Below are 14,174 nucleotides of genomic sequence, written 5' to 3'. Positions count from 1 at the left end.
GGCGGGGGGGTGTTTGGATGGCCGAATGGTTAGCACGTACACGCTGTATCATAAGGCCTGTCATTGAGTCAACTGGCATGGTTTCGAATCCCCTGTTGTACGTGACAAGGAATAGGGTCGCCTGTCAAACTCATGGCCTCAAGATTTTTCGAAGTGTTCAAGGGCCATAACTCTGGTAGTAAATCGCTGCAAATCTATAGGCTTCTTCGTCTCATGACCTTAAACACTGTGTATAAATTTAAAGTCAATCGGATATTAACTTTAGCCTCTAATGCATCCACAAGATTTTTTGAAGTGTTCAAGGGCCATAACTCTGGTAGTAAATATCAGAAATCACTGCAAATCATTAGGCTTCTTTATCTCATGACCTTAAACACTGTCTAAATATTAAAAGTCAATCGGATATTAATTTTAACCTCTATTGTATCCACAAGATTTTTCGAAGTGTTCAAGGGCCATAACTCTGGTAGTAAATCTCAGAAATCACTGCAAATCAATATGCTTCTTTATCTCATGACCTAAAACACTGTGTATAAATTTAAAGTCAATCAGATATTAACTTTAGCCTCTAGTGCATCCACAAGATTTTTCGAAGTGTTCAAGGGTCATAACTCTGGTAGTAAATATAAGAAATCACTGCAAATCAATAGGCTTCTTTATCTCATGACCTTAAACACTGTGTATAAGTTTTAAGTCAATCAGATATTAACTTTAGTCTCAAGAGTGTACACAAGATATTTTGAAGTGTTCAAGGGCCATAACTCTGGTAGTAAACATCAGAAATCGCTGCAAATATATAGGCTTCTTCGTCTCATGACTTAAACACTGTGTATAAATTTAAAGTCAATCGGATATTAACAGGATTTTTCAAAGTGATCAAGGGCCATAACTCTGGCAGTAATTATTGGAAATCGCTGCAAATCCATAGACTTCTTCTTCTCATGACCTTAAACACTGTGAACAGAGGCGACGACAATATACATCCACATGAAAATGTAGGAGTATAAAAATATCTTACTTTTTATACGTCCCACATTTTATACGTCCGGCGTCAACAAATGCTCTAATTATGGCCCTTGATCTCTTCAAAAAATCTGGGTAGCGAATTCCATAAATTGGCAGTAACAACACTAAATGAGCAAGCTCCAAAAGAGCTGAGCTTATATTTTGGGACAACAAAGTTGTTCTTAGTACTTGATCTTAGATTTTTCGATGGCATGTAAGGTACCACAAGTTCTCTCAAATAAGATGGCATTTCACAGTATACGCATTGATATGTAAGAGACATCAATTTGATCACTATGGCAAATCTTGTGGATGCTCTGATCTAGAGATCAAAGTTATCAGCCGATTGACTTTAGATTGATGCATAGAGTTTAAGGTCTTGAGACGAACAAGTATATTGATTCTCAATTAATTTTAATAACTTGAACAGCTAAATCCATGATATTAAATGTTTTGTATAATTACTTAATGATTTTCTGATAATTACTTAATGAGTTGTTACTCTTAATCAGATTTTAGTGTATCATAAATGTTTCATTCCCGACAACAGAAAAAATATGCGACAACTCTTATTGACTGCTCGGACGACTTAGCTGCTTTGGTCATGTTTCGTTGCCTGGCAACCTATCTTTAAAAGTTCTTTTTAGGGGTATTAAAAGATATCAAAATAAATGTTAAATTACCTCATAATTATTATTTACAACAATCAAATGTCTCAACCCTAAACCACGGAATAGTTTAAATACTCTTGGCATGGAAAATGACTGAAAAAAACAAACAATAATACATATAAGTAAATTATTCTGTTAAAAATATATTGTTGATATGCAATGATTACAGTGTCCATAAATATTGTTTATTGGAGTTTTTTTACAGATATTTTAATATTTTCATAACAGTATTATTTGTTTTAGTACATAGTGAAGATTAGCCTATATACATTAATAATATTTAAATCTATAATTACTGGTCCAACTGTATAAGGGCTGAAATTCATGTAGGGCTTCAGATCAATCAAATGTTCTTTCTCTTCCTCTGTTACTTCAATATCCTTTAATAAATAGTAAACGATAATAATGCCTGTCAAACAGTGATTGTGAAAGAAAGTGCAGTGGGAGTTCCACAAAGAGTTACCTCCCCTTAATGTGCTTTTTGCCAGAAAAACTCCAATGTAAAGCCTATACCAAGATCAAACAAAGGAGTATAATTTACTTGCCCATTAAATGTGCAAATTACTTTTAAGAATTATTAATTTGGGAATGAAGAACTTGCGGTGAGACAAAGGACCCTGGCTAGACATGGAAATTTCCGAAATTGGAAAGATTGATTTTTTTTTCACTAAAATTAGACGAAAAAAACTATTTTTGTTTGAAAAAAGGGATCCAGGGTATCACTTCTTATGCAGTAAGTACATTGTCAGATATTTCCCCGATACTCAACTTGTCCCCGGCCTTTCATAGGAAGCAGGGGACTATTAAAATGTGTCAGCCTGTCCATCTGTCTATCTGTCACACTTTTTGGGACACAATAACTCTCCTTCTAATTGAGCTAGAATGTAGGCGTTTATAGAGTGCGAAGATGAGCATTTTCTGCTTAGGGTAAGCAGAGATAAGCAATTTGATTGGCACACGATAACTTTGATTCTAATTAAGTGAAAGTGATGAAACTTGATGTCTAGTTTCATCACATCAATACCTTGACGTAAGTTCAATAATGAGCATTTTCGGCTAAGCAGAGCAATAAGCATTTTGATTGATTGATACTTTGGAGCTCGTTAACTTTGATTCTAATTGAGAGATAGTGGTGAAACTTTATGTTTAGTTTCTTTACATCAAAACCTTAACAAAGTTGATGCTGAGCAATCTGATTAAAATACAGATCCTATTTCGTTTTGTTTTTGATAGTTCAAAATTTCATTTTACTTCAAGAGGATCTGGAAGAGTTGTTATATTACCAGCATTCTGGTTGAAGTGAGGGATTAGCCAATGAAATGGTCTGTTACAGCAAGTTCTTGCAATGCACAGAACTGTGGGTAAACCACTAGAAACGTCAACGCTGATTGATTAATCAATGTCTGACATCATAGGGTCAAAAGCCACTTGTATGACCCCTGACTTGACCTTCCAATACAACCGGTCAGATCTTCATGTAGTGTAGGCCATCGAACATATAAAAAAACAAAACCAAATATATATCTGTATTTTACTGGAAGCTAAGCAAAGTACAGAGACTTCAATCTGGTTGGTCGAGAATTTGGAACATAATAACTCTCCTTTAAATTGAGGTAGAATGCTCAAACTTGGTGTACCTGTCTATTAGGTGAATGCCTTGACAGAGTTCGATCATGCGCATTTTCCACTAAGGCTAAGCAGTCATCGGCAATTTGATTGGTCAAGCCTTTGGAACATGATAACTTTGGTTCTAATTGAGTGAGAGCGATGATACTCCGAGCATACTTCATTATATCATTATATCAATACCATAACTAAGTTCAATGATGAAAATTTTCGGCTTAGGCTAGGCGATAAGCAATTTGATTGGTCAAGACTTCGGAACATAACAACTTGGGGTAAATGTTTATTAAGTGATGTTTTGAGTTCAATGATTAATATTTTCTACTAAAGCTAAGTAGAGATAAGCAATTTCATTGGTTGATGCTTTGCGATAAGATAACTTTGATTCTAACTGATGGAGAGCGATGAAACTTAGTGTATAGTATTCCAAAACCTTGACTGAGTTTGATCATGAACATTTTATGCTTAGACTAAGTATAGATAAATCAGTTTGATTGCTCGATACTTTTGAAAACGATAAAATATTGTGCAATTAATTAATATCTACTATCTATTTATTTTGGAATTTCGGAGGCGGACATCAGCCTTACTGTTGGCTTCTTGTTTTAGTATTTAGTCTCACATGGATGGTTATTATTTTGGAGATAAAAAATAACAGTGTCTTTGTAAAATATATATAATATATATATTACCTTTAATGTAAGTCTTTGTCCTACTGGATAAGGATTATCAAAATCTTTACATCTTATATTGGCTTCTGGTGGAAGCATACCTTCTGGAGCAAAAATCTGAAACATGATTTTTGAGCCAATAATTTAAAATCTCCACACTACTGTGCATATATTAAAAATAACCAATTATTGTTTTCTAAATTGTGCATGGCTGAAAGAAAGGATAACATGTTTTTGTCCTAATAAACTTAAACATACATATATATTTTGCAAAAGCTAAATCTGCCATTTGCTGGTCTTTCTTTAGGCCTGAAATGTTATCTAAATTATTAATTAAACATTAATTAATTATCTAGACCATAATCAAATCTCGATGGCATCGCTAGTCTGCGATATTTACTGGATTAGAACTCGGTCTGCCGCTTCTGTTAAATCAAAAAATGGATAATTGAGACTATGTTTTTTAGCATACCGACTTTAGTAATGATGATCAAGGCTAGGCCCAAAATTCAATCGCAAAATACTCAGTTCAGGGTGGATCAATTTGACTGAAATTTTCAGCAAATTCCCTTTACATTATCTAGTTTTAAACTATTATAGCAAGAACTACCAGCTCCTTATCTAATCTCCTGTAATTTATCTTTGATGACTTACCTTTTTCTTTAGTAAAACTAATAACTGATTTTTTAAAATGAGTCCTTTCAATTTACCACTATAATATTGACGATACTGTAAATAAAACAAATAATATCAATAAATTTTAGGTCCATGGTTTAAAAAGCTAACTAAGTTTAGATATGACCATGGACCTTCTAAGTTCCATAATATGACATGATTGAGTTCTATATTTGCCAGTAGTGTGGTAGTTATGCATTAGTGCCACAGTTTCAAATTCAGAATATCTCAAGATTAGTTCCCAATTATAACACCTGCATGACTGTCAAGAAAAGAGATTTGACAGTTGGAATATGAAAAGAGCACTGTTAGGTTGAAACACTACTCCCTCCTCATATTAGGGGGGTTGGATGGCTGAATGGTTAGCGTGCGCGCGGTATATCATAAAGCCTGTCATTGAGTCGATTGGCGTGGTTTCGAATCCCCGGTTGTACGTGGCAAGGAGTAGGGTCGCCTGTCCAACCTCGTGGGTTTTCTCCGGGTCCTCCGGTTTCCTCCCACTGCTAAAGACCCCTACGCGCAAGCGAATTATGTAAATAAAATTAAACCATATGTTAGTCCCGAAATGACCTAGTTTGTGTCGAGTGGACGTTAAACCCCATTTCTCTCTCTCTCCTCCCCATATTATACAACTAGCACATTTAACCACAGAAAATGAATAAATCACATGTTTTGTAGCAATATAGTCATTGCGACATTGTTTTTAAATTTATAGACAAAGAATAGAGAAATAAGATGACTTTATATTTCATTAATTAATATATTTGGCAAATTAATAGTTTCACACATATTCACATATATATTATATATAGTGCGTACTAAATCAACTTAGTCTGTAATTGACAGTTGACACATAAAAAGAGTTATTTAGCCAAAACATGTGTCTATAAAATACCACGAGATATCACGTGCATGGAAATTTACCATTGCATCATTTGGTTTAATTTAACCAATCATTTTGTTAATTACACAAGAATAACTAGTTAATATTGTAATATGTACTGTGCAATGTACCATCTGTAAGCAGCTATATGATATATAGAGGACAAACGTCTTAATAAACCAGTAAGAACACACAACGTGAAGCAGAAGTAAAGACAGCTAGAGGCAAATTCTAGATGACCACAAAGCTACAGAAATATGTAGTAAGAAAAGATGCATGGGTCGTACGTATGATGTGGCGACCGGTCTGACATCTCCCGCTCTCCACGTCTGACAGAAAGGCCCATGGTGCTACATATTCGATTTGGTGCACGTGACTACGAGATCGAGTAACCTGGAAGAAGATTAGAAGAAAAGAGAGTATGCATCACACGTTGGATGTGGGGAGTTCTCCCGGCATATTTTCCACATCTAACCAGCGACTGCATAGCACTGCATAGTCTTACAGTTTGTCACACATATATCTGGATTTTCTTTACATTGATGACATTTTAACTTTCTGAGAAAAGAACAGGTTTACGAAGAAAATTTATCATTTAAACTAAAAACCGTCTAATACCTTTGGATTAGTTTCAACAACAGGAAAACCACCATAAGTTTCTGATTCTAATATTTCTAAAATAGATCCCACTTTTTCTTCTGTATGTAATGATAAAACAGGTTGACTCATAACCTCACTGTAAATATGAATGCATTACAAATTACATATCAATAAGCTCTATGTCAAATGCTATTTTTCAACTCTTGTTAAATAAACCTTTAATGATATGGAATGCTCCTGCCCATCCCAAAATCCTAGTTTGTATGGTCTCTTTTTTAAAAAGATGGAATCTGTTGTAGATTATTTTGCTATTTAAAAGTTCATAATTAAGCATATAATATTTTTTGTTGAATGTTTACAGTAAATGTATGCAAAAAAGGGAATCATATACCAACCTGGCTTTAATATTTTCACAAAGTGGTGGAGGTTCCCATGACAATAATGGTATACCACTCACTTCTACATTCATATCATATAAACCCTATAAAAATTATGAATAAAATAACTTTACATAACATTCCAATCTGAAATTTAATTATGTTTTGCAATGCCAATATGAATGTAAATCTGAAACACAGTTTGTTTGACCTAATATGATTTTCCCATGATAAAGGGGAAGTATATTTCTGTCAAAGATTACCAAAGATCGGGATTTGTGACTGCAATCCATAGTGTAAGTTGCAAAACCCTCCTTCAAAAATAGAACTACCAATTTAAAGTGAGGTCTCTTGTGGTCCCTTTCATCAAAAACTTTAGTCCCAAAATATTCATGTCTTATCTTGAAAAACCAGCGGCTGCCAGGCAGGATACACCCACATTTCGCAAGAGATGGATGGAGAACAAGCTAAAAACAAACGGGATTTTTTGTACAATCAGGGGCAATAATCCAGAAAGTTATGGTCTGAAATGCGCAAATATCAAAAGAGACTGAGAACTTTGGGATATAAAGATCTGTTTTAAGTTTCACCTCTAAAGGGTCCACACTCCACAACCTTCGTACTGCATACTTTTACACAATTTGTGTACAAAGAGCGGCCATTTTGTTGGGCAGTTTCATTCCCAAAATTTAATCCAACCTTCATTATGGTGGAATAGTGAAATATGTCTTTAAAATCGGGAAAAAAAATTGTGACCTCTAGAGACTCCGCAAGCTAAAAATGTGATTTTTCGAACAATCAGGAGCCATAATCCAGGGAAAGTTACGTTCGGATATAGCGATTATCAAAAGGAACCAAGATCTTAGTGTGTAATGGTGATATTTTCACGTTATGTTTTTTTTAAATCGGATAAAAATTGTGACCTCTACAACAAGCTAAAAACATGATTTTTCATACAATCAGGAGCCTTAATTAAGGAAGTTACTACCCAATATGCCTGAATATCGAAAGGAACCAAGATCTTTGGGTTATAAACATGCATTTCAAGTTTGATCAAAATCAGATCAAAATTGTGACCTCTAGAGGGTCCACAACATTGATATACCATAATTTTACACTATTTGAGTACGAGGGGCAGCCATTTTGTCTGTCAGTTTTGGTCCGATTTTCACGAAATTGGAACTCAACCATCCTTAGGGTGTAACGGTGATATATTAAAACGTTTTTTTAAATCTGATAAAAATGCTATACACTATTTGCATACGAGGGTCGGCCATTTTGTCCGGCAGTATTGGCCCGATTTTCACAAAATTTGAACTCAACCAAAATTACGGTGTAACAGTGATATATTTGAATGTTTTTTTATATCGGATAATAATTGTGACATCGAGAGGAACCTCAAGCTAAAAACGCAATTTTTCGTACAATCAGGGGCCATAATTCAGGAAGTTACTATCCGATATGCGCTAATATCGAAAGGAACCAAGATCTTTGGGTTATAAACTTAAATTTCAAGTTTCATCAAAATCAGAATAAAATTGTGACCTCTAGGGGTCCACAACATTGATATACCATAATTTTACACTATTTGAGTACGAGGGGCAGCCATTTTGGTCCGATTTTCACGAAATTTGAACTCAACCATCCTTAAGGTGTAACGGTGATATACTAAAACGTTTTTTTAAATCTCATAAAAATTATGACCTTTATAGGGTCCACAAGCTAAAAACACGATTTTTCGTACAATCTGGGGCCATAATTCAGGAAGTTACGGTTCGATATGCGCGAATATCGAAAGGAACCGAGATCTTTGGATTATAAACTTACATTTCAAGTTTCAACAAAATCGGATAAAAATTGTTACCTCTATAGGGTGGGTCCACAAGCTAAAAACGCGATTTTTCATACAATCAGGCACAATAATCCATGAAGTTACGATTCGAAACATGCCAATATCGAATGGAGCCAAGATCTTAGGGAGATAAACCTATATTTCAAGTTTCGTTGAAACCGGATAAAAATTGTGACCTGTAGAGTGTCCACAAACAATTGTGGACGGACGTCCTGACGGACAGGGGTGACGACAATATACGTCCACATGAAAATGTGGGCGTATAAAAATATAAATAGTTACTTACTGTAGTAAAAAAGTCACCAACCCACTTCGATATCATTAGTGTTAACATAATAGGAAGGCCAAAAGAAATATCTCCTGTACATTCTACTATTATAACTGTTAAACTTATAGTTGTTCGCAAAATACCACCTAACATAGATGCTGCTCCAATTAAAGCATATTTACCAACATCTTTGGCCTATAATAAAAAAAAAGCCATGCAATGTTATTAAATATACAGTCCACATATGCCATCACATCGAATAATCTTGATCTTGTCATCTGGAAGAAATGACATGAAATTTCACATATCCAGGAGTCAGACATTACAGAACCACCTGGTTCCACATATATACATATATATATATTATATATATAGCAGCTTTATGGTTGTGCTAATATATATATATATGGCAAAAATTTCATCTGATCTGTATGAAATTGATTAAATTATTTAAATTAGTAAAATGAAAAAGCCTGTCAAATTTCAAAATTTGCTATAAATTACTTCCAGAGTTAAGGCCCTTGTTTCAGTTTGTAGAACCTTGTGAACCCTCAAATGACAAAAATTAAAATCTGATCTGTATGAAGCTGTCTTATAAATGCCCCCAATTACCTACAAAAGAATAAATATGTGACAACCCTTGTCGACCGCTCAGAAGATTTAGCTGCTGTGGGCGTACGTTTCGTTGCCTGGCAACCTAGTATATCTTTAAAATATCTTAGAAAAAATGAGGTTTGTGTGTACAAAATTATATCTTAATCATATTCGACAACTGTGGTCGTGCAACAAGCAAGAAAAAAAGTTGAATGCTTTAGCAGACAAGAAATAACTTTGTCGTAATAGGAATGATATTAAAATTTTTGACTCTTAACATTCTGAGAGATTTCATTTCCTGTTTCATTTTATCACATTTGTACACTGCACATCATTCATAGAATCACTCCAAGTGTTGAAAATCAATATGTTTCATTTTGTTTTGCAATATTGTATTAAAATAACTGTACTAAGGTATTAAATGAAAACATATAGGAGATATTAACACTTTCATTTATCTAAGATATTTATTTAAGGATGCCTTACCACATACAAACTCTGTGATTTGATGATATATTTGGACTAAAAAGATATTCTAACAAATTTATCTGTCAGAAGTTTCTGTATAAAATCCCTCACAAAACATTATAATCGCAAGAAAAGTATCCCATGCTGCAAGAATCTATCTTAAACCGTCTTGTTTGTTACATGACTTTATTTTGAGGAAAAATTTATTTCCAGCTTGTATCTGTCATTAGTCACAGTTCATGTCCCATAAATATCGAAGCTTAGTAAATTCTTGAATTATCCTCTGCCAACTTCTTTTTTCACTGTTTAATCGCAGTTACTACTGGATGTTTAAACCTCTCAATGTTCTCACATTAGAACAACACATATGAAGCGCTCCTTGCTGCACGCAAACAGACAAGCAGCCAGTTAGTGACACCTACACATTATTGTCTTGAGGGTGCCCCATGGGTGTTTTTCAGGGAATTCTGTATTTTTCAACCTAGTAAGATTGAGCACCTCTACTTTCCATATATACCAAATATGCCATACATTTATTGGAAATAACTACTCTATAAATACTTTCGTGGGAATGTATATCTGTAAGCTTTAAGTTGAAATGAACACAGTTTTATTTATATAGAGGAGGATTATAAATGCATGACAATATCTGTATGGTTGACTCTTTAACTGAAAATTGTCAGTTAGACGTTTATAAATTCTAATATTTATGGTACTGGGGTAAAAACTAAACAAATTGCCTCAGATAACACCAATTTTTGCTAGATCACACTGATGTTAACCAAAACAGTGAACCAGTTAACCCATAAGTGCATAACCATTTTTTGTTCCCAAACCCCTTTCGTGCATAAGCCTAATTTCTGGTATTGCGACGGAAATTGGTGCCCTACAAAGTATATATATTTAGAAAGAGTATAAAAAGGGCTTTCTGAATCTGTAAAGAAAATAAGGGAAATATTTTTTACTTGAATGTAGATGGAGGTAGAATTGACAACTTGAAATCAGGAAAAAAAAGAAAAAAAGTTCCCACTTCTGAGTGCAATAAAAAATATTTATTGATGCAAAATGTTAGAAATGAAGTATGCTGCTTTCAGAGGCATCTCTTTGGTACACAATACAGAATTTTTTTTTGAAAATATTCAATAACTTTACAACAGCAGTTGGAGGAAACCGGAGGACCAGAAGAAAACCCACGAGGTTAGACAGGCGACATTATCATCCGAGTCACTACTACATTTTGTACACTCATCAAACCATAGATTATGATCAAACACACTGAACTGCAGCACAAATATCTACGATTTCTATGTGAAGCAAAAAACTGGACAAAAAAACGCTATTTTGCGTAAAAAAAAACCTACAAAAATACACACTCTGTAGCGTAATCCAACTCACACAGTATGCCTTAGCAACTATGAATGGGATCCTGTACAATCATGTTTTAAATCGGCGAAAATTCGCGAAAAGTTACAGAAATTTTACTCAAAACATGCTGGATTTAGACAATGGCGTCACAAGGGGATTTTCCATGGAACCACCTTTAGTGCGGTAAATTCAAACTGTTAAAAACGATAAGGGAAATTCCGTAGCCATGCAATTTCAGCCTTTGTTTACTCTAGCGTAATCCAACTCACACAGTATGCCTTAGCAACTATGAATGGGATCCTGTACAAATCATGTCTTTAATTTGGCGAAAATTCACGAAAAGTTACAGAAATTTTACTCAAAACATGCTGGATTTAGACAATGGCGTCACAAGGGGATTTCCCATGGAACCACCTTTAGCACTGTAAATTCAAACTGTTAAAAACGATAAGGGAAATTCCGTAGCCATGCAATTTCAGCCTTTGTTTACTCTACGGCGTAGGCCGTAGCTATGCACTTATGGGTTAAGAGGGTGATTACTGATAAATCATTCCATAGCACACCATTCACAAACACTCTTCATAATGTTATTTTACAATACAAACATGAAAAATGAAATTACTATATTATATATAAAGAATGTCCTACAAGTCTTTTTTGATATCAAAAAATATCAACACAAAGCCTCGTTATTTCTACTTTATCCACGTGTGTTGATATAATGACTTTCTATACAGCTTCTGAATGATAACTATATTTATATTTAGATGGCTCAAATAAGCGTATTATCTCAAGAAATATAAAACAAAACTTTAATAAAATAATTCAAGATTCAAGTAAGCGTATTATCTCAAGAAATATAAAACAAAACATAAGTAAAATAATTCAAGCTCACCAATTATCTATGTAAACCCTGTTAAGCATGAGAAACCAAAAACTATTTTAAACTCCCAAAATGGTGCTGGGGAGGAACTGGGGGAGCCCAATTTTACTGGTATTCTGTTCTCAGGTCAGTAACATTGTGTGTCTTTTCTGTGGAAATGTGTACAATAAGGGGGGTGGGTTCCGATACAAGTTATTGTTATTTCTATTTTAAGATATCCAAGGTTTCAATGTTTAAATACAGATCTTTAAATCAATATGAGATAAATATGTTATGTTTTCATAATCAGTGTGAAATTTAATCCAGTATCACAAGTAAACCAAGATTCAGAATGCATGATTGTAGCCTTTCTTGACCAATAAATGTCAGAAGAATAAGACTAATTCAGTATTTCAAGATCCCCAATCCCCACACTCCCACACCAAGCTACAAACTTGTATTAGTTTTTACACACAGCAGGTTAAATGCCAAACAAGCCAACAGTGAGGCTGATGTCCCCCGCCGAAATAGGAAAATAATTAGAGGACACATATAAATTTATCACAAATTATCTTTTACAAAGTATTGAACAATCAAACAGTATATATTTACTTATAGTCTAAGCATACAATGTTTTTGATGGAATAATTATAGCATATTAAGGGGAAAACATGCTCTATGCCTACAGATCTAGAGTTTGGTTGTATCAACGGGTCTATTTTCCATCTTGCTGCAAGTTGTGCAAAGTTCACTGTTTTCTTTCTGTCATTAAATGTCAATTCATTATTGCATACTACATATTTAATTAATTTATAATAGTTTCTTTTTCAATTTGTTTTTTCTGCTTACCATAAGCGGAACGGACAGACAGACAAACAGACAGACGGACGAACCCATTTTAATAGTTCCCTGCTTTCTTCGAAAGGCGGGGGACAATCAAAGTAGGAGAGTTATTGTTTTCCAAAGTCTCGACCAATCAAATTGCGTATCGCTCTGCTTACCCTGAGCAGAAAATGCTCATTATCAAACTTAGTCAAGGTATTACTGTAATGAAACTATACACCAAGTTTCATCAATCTCACTTAATTAGAACTAAAGTTATCGTGTCCCAAAGCATCAACCAATCAAATTGCTTATCTCTGCTTACCCTAAGCGGAAAATGCTCATCTTCGAACTCCATCAAGACATTGACCTAATCAACACATACACCAAGTTTGAACATTCTAGCTCAATTAGGAAGAGAGTTATCGTGCCCCAAAGTATCAACCAATCAAATTGCTTATCTCTGCTTACCCTAAGCGGAAAATGCTCATCTTCGAACTCCATCAAGGCATTGACCTAATCAACACATACACCACGTTTGAACATTCTAGCTCAATTAGGAAGAGAGTTATCGTGCCCCAAAGTATCAACCAATCAAATTGCTTATCTCTGCTTACCCTAAGCGGAAAATGCTCATCTTCGAACTCCATCAAGGCATTGACCTAATAAACACATACACCAAGTTTGAACATTCTAGCTCAATTAAAAGTTATCGTGTCCCAAAGCATCAACCAATCAAATTGCTTATCTCTGCTTACCCTAAGCGGAAAATGCTCATCTTCGAACTCCATCAAGGCATTGACCTAATCAACACATACACCAAGTTTGAACATTCTAGCCCAATTAGGAAGAGAGTTATCGTGTCCCAAAGCATCAACCAATCAAATTGCTTATCTCCGCTTACCCTAAGCGGAAAATGCTCATCTTCGAACTCCATCAAGGCATTGACCTAATAAACACATACACCAAGTTTGAACATTCTAGCTCAATTAGGAAGAAAGTTATTGTGTCCCAAAAAGTGTGACGGACAGACAGACGGACAGACAGAAGGACAGACAGACGGACAGACAGACAGACAGACAGACAGACGGACGAACCCATTTTAATAGTCCCCTGCTTTCTTCGAAAGGCGGGGGACAAATATTATATGTGATGAATGATGTATTATTTACATCAATACATATTTATACAATAAGTAAATAGCAGTATAACATCTTAAACCTAAATCAGTGGTTCCAACCCTTTTCCTTCATGTTACCCCTGGCAACTCTTTGAAAGTAAATCTTCCCACAACCTGTTTTATTTAGTAATTTGAGTTTACACTTCTACCTCCCGGAAAAGGAAACAATTTAAAATACCATTCTGAACATTAAGTTTTAATAATATCCCATAAAATGTTCTTACTTATTTTCTTCTCAATGTCAGACTTTTTATAAAT

General features: G+C 34.5%; 1 protein-coding gene across 3 annotated transcripts in view; it reads right to left on the bottom strand.

The window, feature by feature from the left end:
• The window catches only part of LOC126814583 (H(+)/Cl(-) exchange transporter 7), a 141,762-nt gene that overhangs the window by 9,225 nt on the left and 118,363 nt on the right, over positions 1–14,174 (bottom strand). For all 3 annotated transcript variants that reach the window (XM_050539829.2, XM_050539830.2, XM_050539831.2), the window contains exons 16-22: positions 8,644–8,820; positions 6,524–6,609; positions 6,147–6,264; positions 4,625–4,699; positions 3,992–4,087; positions 1,973–2,056; positions 1,689–1,769 (exon numbers count right to left, since the gene is read on the bottom strand). In XM_050539829.2, the coding sequence (XP_050395786.1) occupies positions 1,689–1,769; positions 1,973–2,056; positions 3,992–4,087; positions 4,625–4,699; positions 6,147–6,264; positions 6,524–6,609; positions 8,644–8,820 (717 nt within the window). The remainder of the gene's footprint in view (positions 1–1,688; positions 1,770–1,972; positions 2,057–3,991; positions 4,088–4,624; positions 4,700–6,146; positions 6,265–6,523; positions 6,610–8,643; positions 8,821–14,174) is intronic.

Source organism: Patella vulgata, chromosome 3 (genome assembly GCF_932274485.2).
Source record: "Patella vulgata chromosome 3, xgPatVulg1.2, whole genome shotgun sequence".
Classification (NCBI taxonomy): Eukaryota; Metazoa; Mollusca; class Gastropoda; family Patellidae; genus Patella; species Patella vulgata.
The sequence above is the reverse complement of the archived record's forward strand: the minus strand, read 5'-3'. Positions and strand labels throughout refer to the sequence as shown.